General features: G+C 37.3%; 2 protein-coding genes and 1 pseudogene across 7 annotated transcripts; 2 read left to right on the top strand and 1 right to left on the bottom strand.

Moving 5' to 3' along the window:
* The first annotated feature begins 103 nt into the window (after positions 1–103).
* On the top strand, positions 104–20854 carry LOC110765289 (alpha carbonic anhydrase 4-like). Of its 6 annotated transcripts, none has more exons than XM_088244086.1 (9): positions 104–227; positions 16515–16875; positions 17039–17104; positions 17596–17717; positions 18621–18727; positions 18807–18921; positions 19002–19163; positions 19265–19318; positions 19514–19938. In XM_088244086.1, the coding sequence occupies exons 2-9, from the start codon at positions 16857–16859 to the stop codon at positions 19859–19861; spliced, it is 993 nt and encodes a 330-aa protein (XP_088100212.1). In that variant the 5' UTR covers positions 104–227; positions 16515–16856; the 3' UTR covers positions 19862–19938. The 6 variants fall into 6 exon arrangements, with proteins under 6 accessions (XP_088100212.1, XP_088100213.1, XP_021824067.1 ...); XM_088244087.1 differs by lacking the exon at positions 104–227 and adding an exon at positions 20717–20854 and having other exon boundaries at positions 16091–16875; positions 19514–19638; XM_021968375.2 differs by lacking the exon at positions 104–227 and adding an exon at positions 16091–16411.
* LOC148293318 (uncharacterized) lies at positions 623–4135 on the bottom strand (annotated as a pseudogene).
* LOC110765303 (alpha carbonic anhydrase 7-like) lies at positions 20725–22399 on the top strand. The gene is made up of 6 exons (XM_021968389.2): positions 20725–20865; positions 20959–21179; positions 21266–21475; positions 21570–21779; positions 21870–21923; positions 22063–22399. The coding sequence occupies exons 1-6, from the start codon at positions 20772–20774 to the stop codon at positions 22150–22152; spliced, it is 879 nt and encodes a 292-aa protein (XP_021824081.1). The 5' UTR covers positions 20725–20771; the 3' UTR covers positions 22153–22399.
* Positions 22400–22995: the final 596 nt, after the last annotated feature.

Genomic DNA, 22995 nt, shown 5'->3' with positions numbered 1-22995 from the left:
GAGTCTGATTCTTTGGCCCTCCCTCTCATCCTAAAATATAAATTCATTCGTCGCAAGGACGATGAATTTCGGCAAGCAAAACACGTTTCCGGAGTCGTTTGGCCTCCTCGACCAAGCTTTCCTATCCGGCACCAATTTCTTCGACTCTACAGAAATGTATCCAGTGGTTCAGCGAGCCCAGACTTAGGGTCAGGGTAGGAGCAAGGAGCGTCGTTTTGGCCACCAAGGTTGTAAAGTAGCTGTGAGAGTATCAGTTCATGCTAACAATGGTGTGCCAGCTTGGTTTTCACTTATGATGTGTGAAAATTTGTTCTAATATTACAGGTACCGTCTGGGAAGATGACTTGGATATGAGATGGCCCCCAGTGTTTGAATCAATAATGTTTTCAAAGGCGATGCGTTTTTAGTAGCGCTATGGGAGGCGTAAGTCTTTTGAACATTAATTTATTTTAATAAGGAAAATCTATGAATAATACAATACAATTAAATTGTACAACTAATTCTTATTGAACCATAACAATCTTATAAATATAATTAAATATAAGTACTAATTGTCATTCAAAGCATAATAATCAATCCCAAAACATAAAATATTTATTCAACATCAAAACAAAAATATAATTCACTCATCCCACTCCTCAACACTAATATCATTCAAACTAGCATCACTATCATATTGATCAACTGTATCAATATGAAAAGGATATTTCCCACTGTCAAATGTTGAAGGATCTCTATCTATCTCATCATCTTCATCCATAAGCATCGCTCTTATGGACTTGCTTTTGACTTTCCTCTTACCTATACATATGAACAATGAATTAAAATTATAAAATTTAGTTGTAATGAATTAAACACTCCATGATTTACTTTCCATACTTACTTGAGGTTTCACCATCTTTTCTCTTTTTTGAAGCTAACGAGGAAAGAAGAACATCATCGTCAAGAATAGGATCATCATCAATAATAGGATCTTGAATTCTAGAATAATGGACAGTAGGCTCTTAAGTCCTAACATGAATATTCCCTCGCTCTTGAGTCCTAGGATCAACAATAGGCTCCATAGAAATAGGCACTCGAGCATGTAGATCAGTTTCATAAGGTTCAGTGGGCATATTTCTGATTACAAATTTACATCAACATCATATAATTCTTGATAATTAAGCCAAGTAAGATCAGTTGGTAGAATTGGTTCTTAAACCTCAGCTATCCATTCATCATCAGACTCAATTTCATTCACCAATATTGGATCAATCTTTGACCTCCTTCTAATACTTCCCTCTCTTAGCGCCGTATTATACTTCACATATACTAGAGCATTGAGCTTTGGGTTAATTACAGTTTAGTACCCTGTGGTTACACCCTTAAGACATGTTAGTCCCTATCTTTTCAATTTTAACAATCATATACCCCGGTCTTTTAAATTTGTTACAATGTGGTCCGCCGTTAGGTTTTCTGTCAGATCTCTCTGTTAATTGCCTACGTGGCATTGTGGATCCCACATTTTTTAATTTTTTTAATTTCGAATTGATTAAAATATGAATAAAATATTGAAAAATAAAAAATTCTGTGTGTGTGTGTGTGTGTGTGTGTGTGCAACGAACCCAGAACCCAGCTCTCTCTCTTCTCTCTACTCTCTACCCCATGACACCACCACCTGCAAACTTTACCACACCCCAGCCTGCTGTGAAGACAGTTGAACATGGAACAATCAAAGACAAGGTGACAAGAGTCTGCCTTATCTTCCACATAGCTTGAAATTAATAATCACAGATGCAGTATTTTGAATTCTAAAAATGAGCATTGTGAAAGAAAAAAGAGAGAGAGTTGTTTTTGGAGCTACAAATGATATTTTGGGCTTTGAGTGAAAGTTGGGAATCTGACCCAAAAAATAAACATCGAAGTTGGGCTTTTATAAGAAATAGCTATATGTATTAGAAAGGATAAGCCAGAGCTCGAACCCATCGTCTTCATCCACACACAAACTCATCACTCTTACTAGTCACGCAATGTTGACAAAAATGGCGCAAACACTGGCAATGCCTCTGGCAACCTCGCTCTCTGTAATCTGCAATGGAAGAAACCCTAAACCCCTCTCCAACAGTCTCTCCTTCCCACTCAAAAACCCCAATAAGGTAAATTTCACTTCAAACCCACATTTTAAAATCTGGGATGAGGGGGGAAGAAGAAATCGGAGAGGGGGGGAGGGGGAAGAGAATAAATCTGGGTGGGGGGAAAAAATCTAGGTTGGGGGGAAGAAATCGGGTCTGGGTTTCTGGGTTCGTGGGGATGTGGTTGCAGGCTGGGGTGTGGTATAGTTTGCAGGTGGTGGTGTCATGGGGTAGAGAGCAGAGAGAAGAGAGAGAGCTGGGTTCTGGGTTCGTTGCACAGAGAGAGAGAGAGAGAGAGAGAGAGAGAGAGAGAGAATTTTTGAGAATTTTTTTAAAATTCATTTGGTTTTTAATATTTATTCATATTTTAATAAATTTAAGATTAAAAAATTTGAAAAATGTGGGACCCACAGTGCCACGTAGGCAACTAACAGAGAGATTTGACAGAAACCATAACGGCGTAACCACATTGTAATAAATTTAAAAGACTGGGATATGTGATTGTTAAAATTGAAAAGATAGGGACTAACATGTCTTAAGGGTGTAACCACAGGGTACTAAACTATAATTAACCCTTGAGCTTTTGATGTCAAGTCTATTTCTTTTCTTTGTATGAATCTAAAATGAATATAAAAATACAAAATTAGATTTAGAAGCATCAAAATTTGAACCGATGAACTTTACCTGCTCAAATGTGCTACAATTCCTCTCACACCCAGATGCACTACAAGTAAGGCTAAGGACCCGAATAGCAAACTTCGTCAACTCAGGTGTGTCCCTTCCAAAACGCTTCCACCAATTTGTTAAAAAAAAAAAAAACACATCCATCTAATTAAGTTTAACATTTATTTCAAGTGTTCATTATACTTGAATGAAAATGAATAAGTAAAAATTATAACCTGGAGTTCGTAGTTTCCTTGAATTCACAGCAAGACGACCTCGAAACTCTCCTTTTGCCTCATCATACAAGTCCAACTGGATATCAACAGCCATACGATCCTCAAAAGACAACATCCTAGTCATGCAATCTTCCAATCCCTTCCTCACTTCATCAACATTAGAAAAGGTTTCTTCATAACGCAATTGAGGGTTCAAATAATAACCAGCAGCATGTAAAGGTTGATGAAGTTGTGGGCCCCATCTTTCGTCTGTTCTTCTCCAAATTGGTTTATACTTTCTTTCATTTTTCCACAATTAAAAGCAATCTTCTCTTTTGCAGCATCCATTAACTCATAAATAAATCCCATAGCGGGTCTCTCCTCTGAATCAACTTCTCTCAAAACAGGTACTAATGGAATAACACTTTTGATGCAAAAAGCAACATGGGACCAAAAATTAATGTCATATAGTATAGTTGAGCGAGCCCTAATACCTTCATTATGTTGGACAAATAGTCCATTGTGCCATTCTCTAGAAGAAAACATAGCCTGAAGAGGTTGCTTTTGCTTATAGATACTTTGAAGAGTAAGATAAGAAGTGGCAAACCGTGTGATTGCAGGGCGAATTATGTCTTTATTTTTCGTGAAAGATCTCATCAAAGCAAGAACCCATGTATGCCCATAAATAAACTTCACTACTTGCTCGGCTAGTCTAATTGTATCTTCAAAAAGTTTCATTTTGCTAATATCTTCTAACATCAAATCAATGCAGTGGGCAGTACATGGAGTCCATCATAACTTCTTCCTCTTCTCCATAAGTTTCACTCCAGCATTCTTATAATTGGAAGCATTATCTGTTATTACTTGAATCACATGCTCCTCCCCAACTTCTTTGACAACATCATCTAAATATTTGAATAGTAACGTTCCATTTTTTATGGAATCAGATGCATCAATAGATTTCAAAAACCAAGTACCTGCAGGGCTATTCACAAGAAAGTTTATTAGCACTCTATTTTTACCATCAGTCCAACCATCAGACATAATAGTACATCCATACTCTGCCCAAGCTTTCTTATGTTCTTCCATCATCGTATTAATGTCGTCAACGTCTTCCTTAAGGATCCAAGTCCTTAGCTCATGCATTGATGAGTTTGACCCAATGATGCTTAAGTCTAGAAATTCCTCCACTGCATCTTTGATCACAAAATGCGCATCTCAAGTATTTTTCCCCCTCTATTTCTTTTGCATATATACTTCCACGCATGATCTTTTCTATTCATAGCTATAAAACAACACCATTAATAATTCTAAGATACAAGTATGATGCATGTACGTCAAATTTCTACTATATCACATAAACAAATAAGATAAGTAATATATTTTTAAAAAGGGATAATTGTAGAAATGTCACATGAACTTATACATTAGTTTCAATTTGTCACCTTAAAAAAAAATTTAAAAGAAATGTCACCTGAATTTTTCAAAATCCATGATTTGTCACCTGACTTTAACATCATCCAATTTTTCATCTTTTTAAGGGTATTTTAGTCTTTTCATTTTCAAAGGTATTTTTAAAATGGAAAAAATTATTATTAAAAAAAGCTTAAATGGATGGGGGTTAAATGTAAAAAGCCCTGTTTTCCATTTTTAACATATTGGCAAATTTTAAAAACTGATCAGACAAAAATAAAAATAAAATAAAACATTAGAGAAAGGAAAAAAACTTGAAAAAAAGGATGGGGGTTGTCGGGGGAAGGAAGGACCTAGCAACGGAGAGGTGGGAAGGATGGGCATGGCCAAAGGGGAGAGATGGAGACAAAGAAGTGGGGTGACCCCCGAATGGGCAGAGATTGGGGTGGAGATGGGTTGAAAAATCTAGGTGAGCAACTAGGGATGGTGGTGCAGGGTTTGTTCTTGTGAGAGGACGAGAGAGAGAGAGAGAGAGAGATATATATATATATATATATATATATATATATATATATATTAAGGGGTGAGATGGATCAAAGTTGGGTGGTGGGTTGTTGTTGGGGAGAAAGAGAAGAGAGAACAATGGGCGGTTGGGATTGGAGGATTGGAGGTGGTGTCTTTCATTTTGTTTATTTTTTAGTTTTATGTTTTATTTTTCGAAATTATTTATTTATTAAGTTAACTCGTATTGATTGATTTATTTTAAATTGTATTCAAATAAAGTGGTGATGGTGGGTGTCGAAGATAAAGAGGGGGGAAGAGAGAAGTGTTTTTTCACAAATTTTCTTTTCTTTTTTAATTATTTAAAAGATATATAAGTTTTTTATAATGAATTTTTCATTTTAAAAATACCCTTGAAAATGAAAAGACTAAAATACCCTTCAAAATAGATTGGATGATGTTAAAGTCAGGTGACAAATTATGGATTTTGAAAAATTCAGGTGACATTTCTCTTAAATTTTTTTTAAGGTGACAAATTGAAACTAAGGTAAAAGTTCGGGTGAAATTTCTTCAAATATCCCTTTTTAAAAAAATGAAAAACAATTATACGGAACTTCAAATTACAGTTGCGAAGAATTAGAGAGAAAAATAAAATACTTACTTGCAGTCAAAAGATGAAGAGGATTCTTGAAATTGATGGAGATTATTTGTAAGGGTAGAAATTAGGGTTGTACTATACAATATATATATATATATATATAATTCCATGTAATAATATATTAATTTAGACCAAAAAAAAAAAGAGTAAGTAGAAAAGCTACAATCGGCTGGAGATAGAAAAGGCAAGAAGATATTAATTCTTCTTGCCTTAAGTTTATTACAATAAAGGGAAGGAAAAAAAAAACAGAAACTTGCGTTATTATTATTTTTTTCAAAACACTCCAAGTGAAACGACGTCGTTTCACTTCAAGTTTTTTTAAAACACTTCAATCGAAACGACGTCGTTTCATTACAATAAACCTAAAAAAAAAAATGGAAATTGGCGGCTTTACCCCCGGCGCAGCTAATTTATTCAATATTACCCCCATTTTGAAACTCCATCACAAATACCCCCTATAAAAACTCCATATTGACAGCTTATTGTGTTTTTTTTTCCACAGTCCTTACGCTTTCTCTTCCTCTTCTTCCTTCTGCCAAACCTCACAAAATCCACCTCCACCACCATAGAATCTCCCCTAACTTTATCTCCTCTTAGTTATATCTTCCAAGTAGGGGCTGATTTCAACCTCAAGGTTGAACCCCAAATTTGGAACCATACCCTAGCCAAGGTGCGACTCACCACCTCCTTTGTCGGCCTCCACAACGAAGCCACAGTCTTGACTTTCCACCTCCGTCGTCGACTTCCACCACAAAGCCACGACACTTCATCGTCTATCATCAATGTGGTGAGTTCTGATATGGGTTTTGTTTTGTTTTGGGTTTCTTTAATTGATTGAGATTATTGGGTGATTGCTTTCATTGTTTTGAATGAGACATTAATGGGTTTCTGTTTTGGCTTGCTATTTCTGTGATTGAATGAAATTTACCAACTATTTCCTGTAGTTGTTAAGCTCTTGGACTTGGATACACTGTTTTGTGCTTATGATTTGTCTTTATACCTGTTTTGTGATTGAGACTTGGACTTACAGATCTCCTTGAAAATGATATATTCACTCTTTTGGGTGGTATGATATTCGATAAGAAACAACCTTGGACAGTCAAGGTTTGGCAATTTGTAAGTAATTTGTTAGTAATATGATACCCTAGGTTAATGGTTTTGGGTTGTTTTAACTTTAAGAGTTCTTGACACATGCCTTCCTTGCTGGAGCTTGAAACACAGCTAGGCTAGCTGAACCGTTTCACTTTGCATAATGCTGATGTTTTGAAATTGTTGGTTACTGATGTTTAATTGATGTTTTATCCATATGGTTTATCCACTAGTTGATAGATTTTTTATTGGTAGCTTAACATGTGTTAATAAAAGGAAATTTTATGATGGTCAGAAATGGACACAATTGCAATTTTGGTTTGCTACAATGGAAAATGGGTAACCTCAAAGAAGATGTGCACATATGAAGGGGGTGACTCAAAAGGCGTAATAATTTCGCGAAACATCACGTTTGGTGAGCTTTTGGAAAGGGTGCATAAGATTGTTAATACAGACAACAGGGAAGACAAGCTTTGTTTAAAGTTCTCAGTTTCAATATCCTCGAATGAGTGTAAGCATATCAAGATTGAGGATAATGATGATGTGAAATTTTTTATTAAGTACATTTGTGACGTAATTCCTTCAAAAGTGGCTCCTTTACTAGTGAGCATAGAAGACAGAGGAGTGAAAAATGTCGTAGGTGATCGTATGCATATCATGACAGATATGAGTCGAATGGCCTGTTCTTCAAATGCCATAGTTGAAAGCAATGGTAATATACATGGTGATTCTGGAACAGAATATTTAAACAGGATTGATTTTACAGGGATGGAGGGGATGCATAGTGGTGATAATGGTACAGAAATGAATGGCTTGCAAATGCACTCAACCCCTCCTAGTTTGGCCCATTTGGAGACATTTTCACAAGTGGGTGTGACGGGTTTCGGAACAACGTCTGAACTTTCTATTCGACATAATTGGAGACAAATGGGTGAACAAAACGTGCACAATTTGGGTATTGTAAATGATGAAGAAGAAGATATTGAAAGTGCGTATTCACGGAATAATTGGGATCCAAAATTGGAAGTTGGGAAAATTTTCTCTAGTAAGGAAGCATTGTCCAACAAGTTACAATTGGCAGCAGTGAGAGGTCACTTTGAATTTAAGGTGAAGCAGTCTTGCAAGAGTCGATTGGTTGTGGTTTGTTCTCAAGGTCCATGTCCATGGCGGCTTCGTGCATCTAGTTATGGAGAAAAGAACTTCATGATTGTGAAATATAATCCGGTCCATGAATGTGATATGAGTTTCATACATGACAAGCATCGTCACGCAAGTGCTAAACTCGTTGGTAATGCAGTGAAACGGAAGTTGAAAGATTCTCGCACAATATACACACCAAGTGATATAATCAGAGATGTAAAACAAAACTTTGGGGTCACCATTAATTATTGCAAAGCTTGGAGATCGAGGGAGTTAGCTGTAATGTCCACTAGAGGTTCAGTAGAGGAGGCATATTCTCTCCTTCCAGCTTATTGTCACGAATTAGAGCGTGTGAATTCTGGCACAAGGACACACATCCACACCGATGAGAACAATAACTTTTTGTATTTTTTTATGGCTGTTGGGGCATGTATTAGAGGGTTTCAATCTTCGATGCGGCCAGTCATTGCTGTGGATGCCACGCATTTAAAATGTAAGTATAAGGGTGTCCTCTTTGTTGCTAATGCATTTGACGGAAATCGAAATATATATCCTCTTGCTTTTGGAATTGGGGATTTAGAGACGGATGCATCATGGCATTGGTTTTTTAGTAAGCTTCATGAAGCCATTGGTGAGTGTCCAAATCTTGTGATTATTTCTGATCGGAATATTAGCATAGAGAATGTGTGGCACAACGTTTTTCCAGCAGCACAACATGGCATATGCTTTTACCATATGAAGGGTAACATGAAACGCACTTTCAAACTGAAAAAACGTGATAAATTGTTGCTATACTTTGAACAAGCTGCGAAATCTTATGGTATCGCTGAATTTGATCGTCATTTTCGTAAGATAAAAGGAAATGATGAGGTTGCTCAATATCTTGAAAGTGCAGGATTACACAAGTGGTCTAGAGCTCATATGGATGGACGTCGATACAATGTAATGACAACAAATATTGCGGAGTCAATCAACTCAGTCCTTCGGTTTGCAAGGATGCTACCAGTGGTGCATTTGATTGATGAAATCATCAAACTGCTTGTGAAATGGTTCAGTAAACGTCGTGATTTTGCTTTGGATTGTACATCAACATTATGCCCTGACTTTGGCAAGAAGAAGCTGAGACACAGGTTGGAATGTGCTTCAAGGATGAATGTTGTGAAACTGAATCACGTAGAGTATAATGTCGTGGACGGTGATATGGACGGCCACGTACATTTGACGAATAACACTTGCAGTTGTAGGAAGTTTCAGCTTGAGCAACTACCTTGCAAGCATGTAGTTGCAGTTTGCCGTTTCTTGAAACTAAATGTATACTCCATGGCTTCTCGTTATTACACTCGAAATACATGGTTGGATGCTTATTCAGATACCATCTACCCGGTACAACCTCAAGAGTTGTGGGTTATTCCTGAAGATGTCCAAAGTAGAGTTGTTCATCCTCCCAATGCAAAGGTCATGCCAGGCCGACGAAAGAAGCTAAGGATTCCATCGCAAGGAGAGGATATCATAAGGAGAAAATGCTCAAGGTGCAGTGGCACATGCCACAATAAAAGCACTTGTAAAAACAATGTTCCACTACCTAATGTTGGACATACATTATGAATTATGGAGTGTGAATTTGAATTGTATTTGTATTGCGTTTGGTGTTTTGTGGATTGTGAATTCTGTTAAATTTTCATTATTTGGTATGTATTGCGTATTCTATCTGCTATATTGTTGTTAAAATCTGTCATTTTCGGGCCTAAATTGTGTATTCAAAGTTTTTGATTCAGTGGGTCGAATCGGGGGTGGGTATGCCATTCCCATCTCCATCCCCGTGAAGCTTTTGTCCCCCATCCCTACCTTTGTAACCATAATACAGACTTGAAAAGAAAAAAAAAAAAGGATATACGAGGGCAATACACTAGCAATATAATAGCAATAAAGGGCTATACGATGGCAATACACATACTCCCCTATAAATTTATTCCAGCACAGACTTGGAAAAAAAAGATATACGGGGGCAATACACTAGCAATATACAAGCAATAAAGGGCTATACAATGGCAATACACATACTCCCCCTATAAATTTATTCCAACACAGACTTGAAAAAAGAAAGATATACGGGGGCAATACAATAGCAATATACAAGCGATAAAAGGCTATACAATGGCAATATACAAACTCTATACGCCCCCTATAAATTTATTCCAACACAGACTTAAAAAAAAAAAGATATACGGGGGCAATACAGCAGCAATACACAAGCAATAAAATGCTATACCTCACCCTCTCTCTTTCGGCCGCCCTTCTCCACCTCCATCTCTCACTCTCTGTCACCTCTTTCGACTGCCGTTCTTCCCCTCTGATTCAACAAATTTCTCAATTTTTCTCAGCTTTCCTGAAATCCATGGCATCTCAAGTACTTAGCTTTTCTGCTATACTTTCACACCCATATGTTATTTGGGTTTTCTTCTGCTTGTTTCAATTTCATATATGGGTTGGAATTTTTGGTGCTTAATGTCACTTCAAGTCCCTCCAGGTCAAATTTGAGTGAGATTGTACATAAATTTGTTGAAACATAATTGTGGGTTTAATTTAAAATTTTCTCTCTCTTTTTTAAAATTAATATTTTCAGCTTGTGTAGAGAATGTTATTTAAGTAGGATTATACAAAAACTTGTTGAGCCAAAATTTTGGGACTGTGCAACAAATATTTCTCTGTTTGTCGTAAGGAATATTATGCTTGAAGCTTGAAGCTTGTCCAGGCTAAAATGATTTTGAAGTTTTTCTTTTGCTGATTGAATTTATTACTGAGTTAGGTTTTTATTCTGACAAGAAATCAATTAAAGAAACACAATTATTTGGTTCAATGGTCTCTTGGTTTTATAGGAGTTGTGTGATCTAATATAAAGGAACATTCGGGCCACTAGAAAGTGTTATGCATCTTCAAGAATCTGCTATGATTTGAATTTGTTTTGTTATGTTTTGGGATGTGATTTTTGAATGAACTACATAAATTGATATAAAGAACTACTAAGTGAGCTCTCTGCATCCATAATATTGAATCAGCAATGGTGAGCTTAAGTAGAAGCAAACGCTTGATATCTAGTAAGATAATAATCGAAGTTAAATTGTGCAAAGTTAGATTGTGCTTGATGTCCACCACTTACTTTAATTACACTCCTCTACAATGTAGGACACTTTTTGCAAAGTTAGATTGTGCTTGTAGAGGAAGTGGATAATGGATAATGGGTTCACCAATTACAAGACTGCTTTGTTCATTCCACAGTCCACTCTGGAATTGCTCTCCAATTCTTATAACCTTCCTTGTTTCTCTTTCTAAAATTATGTTTCATTGTTGTAGGTTGTTGCAGGCAGATGCCATAAACCATATCAGTTATAAGGTGAGAAAAAAGAGTTCTTTGATGACTGGGAAGAGTGTACAGAGGCATTGTAGTATGACAGCCATCATCATTCAGTGTTTTAGATTTAGGCTTACCTATGAGTTATTGCTAGGCTTATTGCCTTAACCTTTGGTTGTTGTTGGTGCTAGTGCTTCATGAGTTTGCTATCTTTTTAAGAAGGCCATGGAAAATGCACCTTGCATATTTGTTGATGAAATTGTTGTTGCACAACAAAGAGGACCTGTAATTTTTTTTGTTTTGCCATCTCTTTTGCAGGGTTCTTTTTTTTTTCATGAAAAGCTATAAATTGGCAATAAACATACAATACAATGACAATAAAAGGCAATAAATGGTTATACACAAACAATAAACAAGCAATATATAGACAATATACACGTAATATACACTGAATGTATATAACATGTTTTCTCAAAAAAGGATGTGACGTCCTTGATGAAATCACATTCTTACAACCATAATTTCCCAATTTCCCTACTATGGAAGCAATGTTATCTCATTACATCTTAAGATATACATAAGAAAGTGGCAAAAAAACAAAAAATTTACATCTCCTCTTGGTCGGGAATTTTAACACAATTTATATCTATCATTAAAATTCCAGGACATGTCCTCTTAGACCCGAATTTAAACTGAAAGTTAGCAATTTCCTCCCCAAAAGAACGCCGCCACTTGAAACAAGACAATCTTCCATCTGTATAAAATGGATAAAAAATGCATATTAGAAGTAAATCATTCAATCATAATTGAAACAAAAACATAACATTCAATCACAATTGAAACCAATTTCAAAATAGAAACCATTATCAAAATTCATATAGATTGTTGGCTTTTCTAAATGACCCAATTCTTCATATGGAAAGCTTTCACAAGACAGTACCATTGCAAAATTAAAGTTCACATTCATGCACACAATTTCATACTACTCAATTGCAATATAAAAGTAATTATAAACATGGGTGAAGTGAATGTGTGTCCTCGCAGGCGAATAAAAATACAAATCAGGAAATCAGGAAATCATCAATAGTGCATTTGGCATTGTTCAAACAATTAAAGAAGCACAGTCTCAGAGAAGAAGAAGAGCAAGACAATGGAACTAGATAAATGCAAAGAGCTGTCAACAAACCTTCAAGTTTTCCAAGAACCCTTTTCACGGCACCAACACAACTTTGGCATGATACCAACCTTGAGGATTGTATAGATTGCACCAAAAACAGATCTAGGATTGAATTACAAAAAAAATAGAGAAAACAAAGATCCAACATATGCCAACTTTACACTATCAAACGTATGTTAAAATATTGGCATCTCATAAAACTTACAAAATCTCCAATCACTTTCAAAAGAAGTAAAGGATTAGAATCTTGCATTTGTTGGTGGTGCTACTGGTTTCAAATTATGATGTTGGTTTCTTACAGTTAAAACCCACATTACTGTTATTTCAGAGAGCATCTATGAGTTTTATATGTATTCTTACAGGTTGCTCAGAAAAGCCAGAAGTCCTAATTTGATATACCACTTAAGCGATTTCACAGACAAATCACAATCACAAAAGAGTGAATACACCACTTTCAAGGAGGTCTGCATGTCCAAGTCTCAATCACAAAACAGTGTATGCATGATTTCAGAGACAAATCTTAAGTACAAAACAATGTATCCAAGTCTAAGAGCTTGACAACCACAAGAAATAGTTGGTAAATTTCATTCAATCACAGAAACAGCAAACAAACCACAACAAAAACCCATTAATGTCTCATTCAAAATAGTAAAAGTAATCACCCAATAATCTCAATCAATAACAGAAACCCAAAAAAAAAAAAGCAAAACCAATATTAGAACTCACCACAGTGAAGATCGAAGATGAAGGTGTCGCGGCTTTGTGGTGGAAGTTGACGAAGGAGGTGGAGAGTCACGATTGTGGCTCCGTTATGGAGGCCGACGACGAAGGTGGTGAGTCACGCCTTGGCTAGGGTTCAATTCCAAATTTGGGGTTCAACCTTGAGGTTCAAATTAGCTCCTAGTTTGAAGATATAACTAAGAGGAGATTGAGTTAAGCGAGATTCTATGGTGGAGGTGGATTCCTGTGAGGTTTGGCAGAAGGAAGAAGAGGATGAGGAAGAAGAAGAGCAACGACTGAGAACAAAAAAAACCTAAGTGAAGGATGGGCAATAAGTTGTCAATAGGGAGTTTTTATAGGGAGTATTTGTGATTAGATTTCAAAATGGGGATAATATTGAATAAATTAGCTGCGCCGGGGGCAAAGCCGCCAATTTCCCAAAAAAAAATAACACGCGAGTCATCTTCCTCGCGAAGTCGTCTTCCTCGCAGAGCCGCAGCCAATTTGCAGAGTCTCAAAATTTCTTCCGGTTCAGAGTGTCTAGATATGTCACGCCTTGGTCCGCCTCGCTCCGCCTTGCAACTCCTCCTCACGCCTTCCCAGCGCTAAAAGTGCAACTCGCGAAATAGCCGACCGCCTCGGGCGATTTCCTGCCGCCTCGCTCCGACACGCGCGAAGGCATGCCTTTGAAAACACTGGTTTGAATGCTAAGAATATCACCGACGCCATTGACGGCAGGTTTGGAAAAGCAAACAGACCCGCCCTAGCGCCTAGACCAGCCTAGACCAGCCCAGGCCGCCTAGGCGCCGCCAAGATCCGCCCAGACCGCCTAGGGGCCGCCTAGATCGCCCCAGACCTCCCTGATCCGCCCAGGCCGCCTAACTACGAGTTCGAGTCTCTATCCGTGGCTACCATGGCGTCCAATTTACGTATGTTTCTGATTTTGCAATTTTTTTTTGTTTGTTTACATGAAAAACGATTATCAGAGAGTTTCTTCTAAGGATCTTTAAGATTTTATAACAAGAAGGTTGTTGCTGTTGAGTTTGCAAGCTTCGGTGATACACCAGCTGGCTAAAGTTGCCCCATTTGGTCGAAAACCATCTTCTAACATTTGTAAGAACGCATGAATAGCATCATGTCCGTGACCGTGCATGCTGTACCCAGTAATCAAGGCATTCCATGAGATAACATTCCTCTTTGGTAAAGTTTTAAACATCTTTTCAGCATTTTGCATGCTACCACTTCTTGCATACATTGATATAAAAGCATTTGCAAGAGACAAATCAAAACCAAATGAGAATTGCCTCCGATTTGCATAAGCATACAAGCATTGACCTAGAGGCAGAGAGGCAAGGATAGATATTATTGTGTGTGAGTTAGGTTTGGTGTCAGAATCACCTCGAATATTTTCCATGCTTCATCTTGCAATCCATTGCAGGCTAGTGCCCTGAGTGTTCCATGAGATAACATCTGAGTATTTCATCTCAGCAAAAACCTTCTGAACAGATTCAACACAGTTAAATTCAGCATACATACTCAACAATGTATTTCCTAGAGAAGCATCCGTTTTCATCCCACTCTTTCTTGCAAGAGCATGCAAACTTTTACCGTTCCTCAAGCCATCAGCTAAATCTTCACATACCGACAACATTATAACAATAGTTCTCTCGTCTTCTCTGATTCCTTCTATTCGCATTTTAGAAAACAAACTCAAAGCTTCCTCATAAAAGCCATATTCAATGCATGGAATTCCACAAAGCAACATCACGGCTGGAGACAAATTCAAATAATTTACGTGATAGCTCGAAACATCCACACTCACTGTACATATTCAGCAATGCATTTACTATGAACAGATCATCACTGTAACTATTCTTAATAGCCATTTGATGAATTTGCCAGCCTAATTCAATAGCGAAAACCATGGTTTACAGGATATTGCATCGCTCCACCCAAAGAACATTGGAAAGGTGCAAAGAAAAGCAAAAACAGAGAACCTGCATACATGGAGTTCGAGAAACTGCATAGCCTAAAACCTTGCACATGCATGTGCTATTTTTCTATATTTAATATCCTAAATTCTGAAAGTATTAATGATAAACAAAGGGGCACAAAATCGTCAACATTTTGGTGTTGCTGACTGGTATTACTAATAAGATAAAAGCAGCAGAGTCACATCCTTCACGAAATCCTCAGCAAGTAAAGCCTACTGGCATGCCGTCGCACCAGCTGCAGCTTCCAAAATTCTCCTAGCTTCTGTAGCTAGTTCTGGTAAATCACTTGGGATCTGCCAAAATTTTCAATGAGAAACACCACAACAACGGGAAACATATAATTTATAAAGTTCCTTCAAATACAAACCTTTCCATATAGGTTTCATTAATCAATGGAACCCATCACAAAGCCTTTTTGAGTTCTTAGTGATCATTAAAAGGTTCCCAACCCTCAGCAGTATGCAAAACTGAAGATTACGACCCCACTTTCAACCTAATCCTTAAAACCAATCGAAGATCAGGAATGTGTCCATTTTCTTTGATCAAGGTTGACAGAGAATTATAAATTATGTCTGATTGAAGGTGTGATGTTTCTCCAGCAACGAAACAATGGACCTGGCTTTTAACAACAATCCAACTTACTCCAGGAGGCCTTTCTAAACCCTTTTCCCTGAGCCATGTTCTTATCTGCCTTACATCCATCCATAGACCTGCTGCAGCATATATATTAGATATCAGAACATAATTCCCTGCATTCATCGGTTCTAATTCAACAAGTTTTAAGTTCGTGGCAGAATGAAGTCGAAAAGCATTGAGCAAGGCTCTCCACACTGATGCATCTGCTTCAACAGGCATTGATTCAAAGCTAGGCCTCTAAATCTAACTCTTCCTCCTCCTCTCCATATCCCTCCAAGACTAGGTTTTATTTAAAGTCAGGAAAAAATAAAACAAAGGACCCAACCCGCCTAGGCGGATTTTATTTTATTTTATTTTATTATTTATTATTTATTTTATTTTATTTTTTTTGAACTTATAGATAGTAACTCGGTTCTGTTTGTGTCTTATCCAACCCCTGCAAATCCACCAAACTCGCGTTCCCGTTCCACTCACAGTTGACAAACTCAAAAGAGCTTCTCAGGCGAAGCAATGGCTGTGCCTCTCTTCAACCTCGCCCCCAATCTTACCGACTCCGAGTCTGATTCTTTGGCCCTCCCTCTCATCCTCAAATACAAATTCATTCTTCGCGCAGGGACAATGACTTTTGGCAAGCAAAACACGTTTCCGGAGTCGTTTGGCCTCCTCGACCAAGCTTTCCTGTTCGGCACCAATTTCTTCAACTCTACATAAATGTATCCAGTGGTTCAGTGAGCCCAGACTCAGGGTCAGGGTTGTAAAGTAGCTGTGAGAGTATCAGTTCATGCTAACAATGGTGTGCCAGCTTGGTTTTCACTTCTGATGCGTGAAAATTTGTTCTGATATTATAGGTACCGTCTGGGAAGATGACTTGGATACGAGATGGCTCCAAGTGTTTGAATGCTAAGAATACCACCGAGGCCATTGACGGCAGGTTTGGTAAAGCAAACAGAGCCGCCCTGGCGCCCAGACCCGCCTAGACCCGCCTAGGCCGCCTAGGCGCCGCCTAGATCCGCCCAGACCGCCTAGGGGCCGCCTAGATCAGCCCAGACCGCCTAGGGGCCGTCCAGATCCGCCCAGACCGCCTAGGGATGTCCCTCATTGTGCGAGGCATTTGATGGGTTTTGTTCCTTGGTTTTGTAGGTGTGGATTTTAAAATCAAGCTGCTCACTGTATCTGAGAAGAGAATTAAGATGACAATTTGGGACACAGGTAGTAAATTAAACTTGTCCATTCCTTCATTCTATGATGCAATTTTTATCGATAAATAAAACGTTTACGGATTTCAGAGCAAAAACCGATTTATCTCGTCATTCTATATGTTGGAAGTTTAACGATGAATTGATAACATGACAAATCATATTGTCTATTGCAGCTGGACAGGAGAGGTTCAGAACATTAACAAGCTCTTACTACAGAAATGCACAAGGAATCATTCTTGGTATGCTACCAAAAGCCTCATCAATTTTTGTCTGGAAATATATATTTTTCTCAAATTTTGTTGAGGAAAATGTGGCATGTACTCTCGCTTCTCTTAGTGGCGCCGCTTTTTCATGTTAAAGAGAAAAAAGGGAGAATATGGTTCCCATGTCTGGTTGACTGCTGAAATGAAGAATATTTTGTATCTATGATCTTTCTAGTGACAATCTTGAATTTTGTATATGGGCATGTATCATGTAATATTGTTTAATCCGGCATCATCCTACGCAAATATTTCAAAAAATTTAACTCCTTTTCTTCAAATTCCTACATTTTTATTTTCATGTGTATTTCTTATTGAGCTATAAGAAATGGGAGAAAGAATGGCATTGAAGAAGTTTCCCCTCATAGGCATATAGAACTATACCTAATTCAAAGTTCTCATAATGCCTTGCATACAATACAATAGTTGCCTGATTTCAGCTAATGAACAACTCCTCTGCTTTATTTTAGTGTATGATGTGACTCGGAGAGACACCTTTACCAACTTATCAGATGTATGGGCTAAAGAAGTGGAGCTCTACTCAACTAATAAGGACTGTGCCAAGATGCTTGTTGGAAATAAAGTCGACAGAGTAAGTTTCAAATCCTCTATGTCTACTGCTTAAAAACTTGATCCCAGAAAATGAACAAGAAGTGATCGATGGTCCTCAACTTTGATAAAAAGTTATAGGGAATTTGTCTCTAGCAGTAAGTCGACAGCGAGCAAAGGTCTTATTACTTAGCTCCATGTTCTTCATTGTGTTTGTGTGTTTTGAGTGCTCACACATAGAAAACCAAGACTCTTGATTTGAAGTGATGAAATTTAGTGCAACTTTTGTTGACCTCCGTCTTACCTGTGCCCTTCATCCCTGCCAGACTCATATGATGATGACATGGCATGATTAAGGGGTATCTGCAGGCTCTCTAACATATTTGAGAAATCAAAACATTGCCAGTTGGACATGTATTCAGTGCTCACACACACCCTGAAACAGTATCTTAGTCTGCATAATACTGGTCAACATGAGTGTGATTTTTCTAGTAGTAAATCATCATGAAGCCTAGGATCATTAGTAAATGTTCCATGTAGCCAAACACTTTTGCGGTCCCTTGAAGCATGTTCTGCCAAGTCCCTATCTTGCGGTGAGAAATTGAAAATTTGATTGAGTTTTCTTTCGGTTGAGATGTGGATAATGGTCTTATTTATTTACTGAACAACTATCGTTCGTGAGATTTGAATTCAAGATTGAGACAAAATGATGGCGTTAATTAATGCTGAATTTTTCCTATTTTTTACAATACCTTATTTCAATTATTCCATAGTTCATTGGTCCCACCCAAGTATATGTTGACACTATATTTGTTATTAGCAAAAATATTAGTGTTGCTTTTCACATTGTTACAAACAGGTTTGGTTTTGTAATCTTTTTGCTACAAGAAAACTTCTTCCTTTGTCCATTTCTTTCTTGATTCTGTATTGTATTCAATTGGTGCAGATCGAATGGGAAGGTGATGCTGGATCAATCAAAATCAACGGCACAGAATACTTCTTCAAACAATGTCATTGGCACACCCCCTCTGAGCATTCCATTAATGGCATAAGGTCTCACTCTCTCTTCCTCATCTCCTTTGTCTTAAAAATCCAAAATGTTTCTTCAATGTCTAAAGAGTCTCTTCATCAGGTATGATCTGGAACTGCACATGGTTCATCAAAGCACCGACCCGAAAATAAAGAACAGTATTGCTGTACTCGCATTTCTATACCACATTGGCAACCCCAACCTTTTTCTCTCAAAGGTAATTAAAAGGCCTCAAGATTAACACAATTGTATAAAAGAAACTATAGGAGATGAATTTCCAACTATTCCAATTTTCAGATGAACAAAGATATAATGTCTGAGGTTGCTACAAAGGAGGTACACTTAGGAGTGATTGATCCAAGGGAAATAAAATGGACTAGCTTCAGTTTTTACAGATACATTGGATCACTCACATCCCCTCCTTGCACTGAAGGAGTTATTTGGACCATAAACGAAAGGGTACAAAACCTCTTCATCAGCCCTAATTACTTGGCATTTCTTAATATCCTTTTTAGCCAAAAAAATTATGAGAGACTTAGCTTATCATAAACTGCCCTCAGGTAAAACATGTTTCAAGAGAACAAGTGGAGTTACTTAAAGAAGCTGTGGATGATGTAAGTAACCTTATCTTCGTTAATTGATTCCTCAATTTTTGTTTTCTTCGTATTCATCTACCGGCATCTATGAGATTTGAACTGACGACCTACTTCAAGAAAGTGGAAACTTGCGAGAGTAGTGTCTTTCAAACGATCAGTACCTAACAATTTTTCACACAAATTAATTTCTACTGTTGCTTAACTTGAATGCAGTATGCAGAGATGAATACAAGACCATTACAACCTCTCAATGACCGAGAAATCAAGCACTATGGCCTGTCGTTAAGTGATGCACCAAGCCCCCATGAGGGCAACCACGGCGGCGCCAATCAATATAGGTTAGTTAGTGCACAAAGCCCCAAGGAATCTGGCTCAAATAATGCACCAAAACCAAGCCACCCAGAGAGTAACCAAAGCCCTAAGCAGTCTCTCAGATTATTTACGCACGTAACAGTGTGTATCTTCGCATATCTTCTCTTAATTACTGATTTTTTTTATTTGATTAGAAAGAAGATATTGTATTATTTTCCTTTATTGTTTTCTCTTTTCTACTTCTTTTAATAGTGAGGTTTGTGCGCTATGTTAGTTTGTTGAATTTATGAAATATATGAGAAATTGTGGCATGAATTTGTTGTATCTATCAATTGTGAGTTTGCATTGTTCTATTTGAGAAATTAAAGAATAGTACGATAGTATGACCACGTGGTATAATTACTCGTTTTATATTTCTTGCGAACAATGTGATGTCCATGATAATAATAAATTACAAGCATATGAGCCTGGAAGATTCTATATGTTCTTCACAATGTTATGAAAAATGTACTAAAACTCCGTTGGTTGTTTTATGATAGATCAGAAAGCACACATCTCAATTCCGTTAATTTGGTTGGTTAACAACATTCTCTGTTTGATTTGGTTAGTTCCTTAAGGTGAACTTACAACATATTTTTCGTGAAACTAATTCTGCTGTAGACATGTTCGTGTGGATGTCGTCGTTAGGTTTTAGTCATAGCAAAACAAAAAAAATTACCAAGTCATTTGTCTTAATTTTTATTTTTTGTTCTCTGTACCAAGACGTTCTAGAAAAGTTTATAAATCCCCCAACAGCTTGCGCTAATTATAAGGAGGATATGTTACTTAATCACTACAAAAAAAACTGCACCAACTTCTTATTTTCTATATATAGTACGTAACTCTTGTATATATAGACAGAAAAATCTTCAATACTAGTGTAAGAAGGAGAGCTTACATAATCAAGGAGTTAATACAACTTCTAAAATTTCCATTAACAAAGTATATAATTGCAATGCCAAGAAAGGTAAATTATATAATTGCTTAAAAGTGGAGAAGCTGTGATTTCTTTCCACATTCAAATCCTGTAACTGGAATTGAACATTGCTATATAAACCCCAACAGGAGAAGGCTTTTGGGTGGTAGCAATTTGAATCCCAACTGTTGTTGGCTGTGAAAGATGGCTGGATCAAAGCAAATCCATCTTGGGTTACTTGTTTCTACATTTTTTCTTCTGTGCTGGAACCCAACACCCGTTAGAGCTGAACATTCTGGTAATGTCAAATACATACATACATATATAAACTTACATTCTTCTGTTATTCTTCTTCAATATAATTTATTGAGTTTGGGGTTTTTGTGTGCAGAGAATGCAATAGAATTTGAATATAAGGCAGGGAGCAAGAAAGGGCCAGAGCTCTGGGGAGAGCTTAAGAAAGAATGGAAAACATGCAAGGATGGCAAATCACAATCACCAATAGATTTAAGGGATGGGATTGCCACCAAAGTAAACTCAAGTTTAGAGCATTTTAAAGTCAGTTATAACCCTGCCAAAGCCATGATCGAGAACGAAGGTCCTGTTATTGCGGTAAGAAAGTGAAAAACTCTGCTTTAACTTGTTTATGTACAAATTAAGACATGAATTTTTACTGCTTGTGTTGTAATTTGATGCAGATTGTGTGGGAAGGTGATGCTGGATCAATTAGTATCAATGGCACAGATTACATCCTCAGACAATGCCATTGGCACTCACCCTCTGAGCATTCCATTAATGGCAAAAGGTATGATTTGGAGTTGCACATGGTTCACAGAGCCAAGAACAACAATGTGGCTGTGGTTGGATTCCTCTACAAAATTGGCAAACCCAATCCGTTTCTCTCTGAGGTAAAATCCTTCAAAATTTATGTGCTAAAAACTTGTTTTGGTTAAATTAGAGAAGAGGAATATAGGAGATCACTGGTGTTGTTCCAACTTTCAGGTGACAAAGGAGATAGCATCTATGACTGATGTAGAGAAGGATGTACAACTGGGAGTGATTGATCCGAGGAAGATGAAGGCGGCTCAGACGGGGTTTCAAGACGCGAAAAAGAGGAAGATGAGAAAGGCTAGCTCGAAATTTTACAGATACATGGGCTCACTCACAACCCCTCCTTGCACTGAAGGAGTTACTTGGACCATAAACAAACAGGTACAACCAACTTCATCAGCCCTGAAAATTTTTCCTGCTCCTGTAATTTCAGTAGCCAAAAATGAGAAGCTAATTATAAACTGTCCTCAGGTACTTTCTGTTTCAAAATCACAAGTGAAGCTTCTTCAACAAGTCGTTTTCGATGTAAGTAAAACCTGTCTTTGTGAAGTGATTCTTCTTGTGCAACAGATTCTTTGAAAGGATAATGTCCACCAAAAAGCATATCAAAATATCCATTTTTGAGCATATAATAACTTTTTTCTGTTGATTACCTTGAGTTCAGTATGCAATGATGAATGCAAGACCACTACAACCTCTTAATGGCCGGGATATCAAGCTCCATGACTCATTGTTCTCATCGTTCCGCCAGTGAGACATGTGTAACTAACCGCATCGGCCTCCATTGTCGCCAGTGGTGGCTGCATACTGAGAAAGTCTTTAGATTACCTCCAAGCTACTAAAGCAAGGACAATGGAAGTTCTGAACTGATGTAGGACAAATCATGTGTTTATTCCTACAAAGGAAATTTGAAAAAGAGAAATATTCTGTAACCTAGTGTTTCTTTGTTTTCTATTAATCAGTTTTATCATATTATTAATCAAAATTTAGAGATTTCTCTATTTTCTGGTGGATTCCAGTTGCTAATGGATTTCAGTTTATCTTTTCGGGTTTAGACGTTTGTCGATCCGTCTTCCGTGTTGCATCATGAATACAAACTATTTCCATCTCCAGGTTTCTCTCATTGCCAAGTCCCTAAGCTGGTTTTTAGTCAAAAACAGAATTAGAATGAATGTGTAACATTTTATGAAATTTTCCATTAACATTGAATTGCTGTAAATGGATTGAAATCATTTTATCTTTCCAAATGCTATCCACTGGCACTACAAAGTACAATGTACCAACTTATAAAAATAAAATGAGAATAAAATTCAAAATGAACCTAGGAAATAATTGAGGTAAATCTTTCCGCTACCAAACAGAGATAAAGACTTTCCCAAAAAACTAAAAGGGCAAGATTGGGACATATCCACATTTAATAACAGATACCTCAGTTAGCAGAGACTGATGATTCTTTCTAGTTTCCACCAAGAGAGAGTCCAACTCGTTAAGAGGTTTTCTCAAAATGCAAGTGTATTAGACAAGGATACAAATACAGCGGGACACCGAGAAGCTAACATGCTTAATACGTGGATTAGTAACACTATGTGGCGGTGTT

Source organism: Prunus avium, chromosome 7 (genome assembly GCF_965620075.1).
Source record: "Prunus avium chromosome 7, drPruAviu1.hap1.1, whole genome shotgun sequence".
Lineage (NCBI taxonomy): Eukaryota > Viridiplantae > Streptophyta > Magnoliopsida > Rosales > Rosaceae > Prunus > Prunus avium.
Note: the sequence above shows the minus strand (reverse complement) of the source record. Positions and strands in the feature narration are given on the sequence as shown.

Excerpts from the sequence above, each read along its gene's own strand:
- LOC110765289 (XM_088244086.1), top strand. Across the intron at positions 17,718-18,620 it reads TTGGAAATAAAGTCGACAGA|ATCGAATGGGAAGGTGATGC; the intron begins GTAAGTTTCAAA and ends CAATTGGTGCAG. Across the intron at positions 18,728-18,806 it reads CATTCCATTAATGGCATAAG|GTATGATCTGGAACTGCACA; the intron begins GTCTCACTCTCT and ends TCTCTTCATCAG.
- LOC110765303 (XM_021968389.2), top strand. The coding sequence starts at position 20,772 with ATGGCTGGATCAAAGCAAATCCATCTTGGGTTACTTGTTTCTACATTT. Across the intron at positions 20,866-20,958 it reads CGTTAGAGCTGAACATTCTG|AGAATGCAATAGAATTTGAA; the intron begins GTAATGTCAAAT and ends TTTTGTGTGCAG. Across the intron at positions 21,180-21,265 it reads ACGAAGGTCCTGTTATTGCG|ATTGTGTGGGAAGGTGATGC; the intron begins GTAAGAAAGTGA and ends AATTTGATGCAG.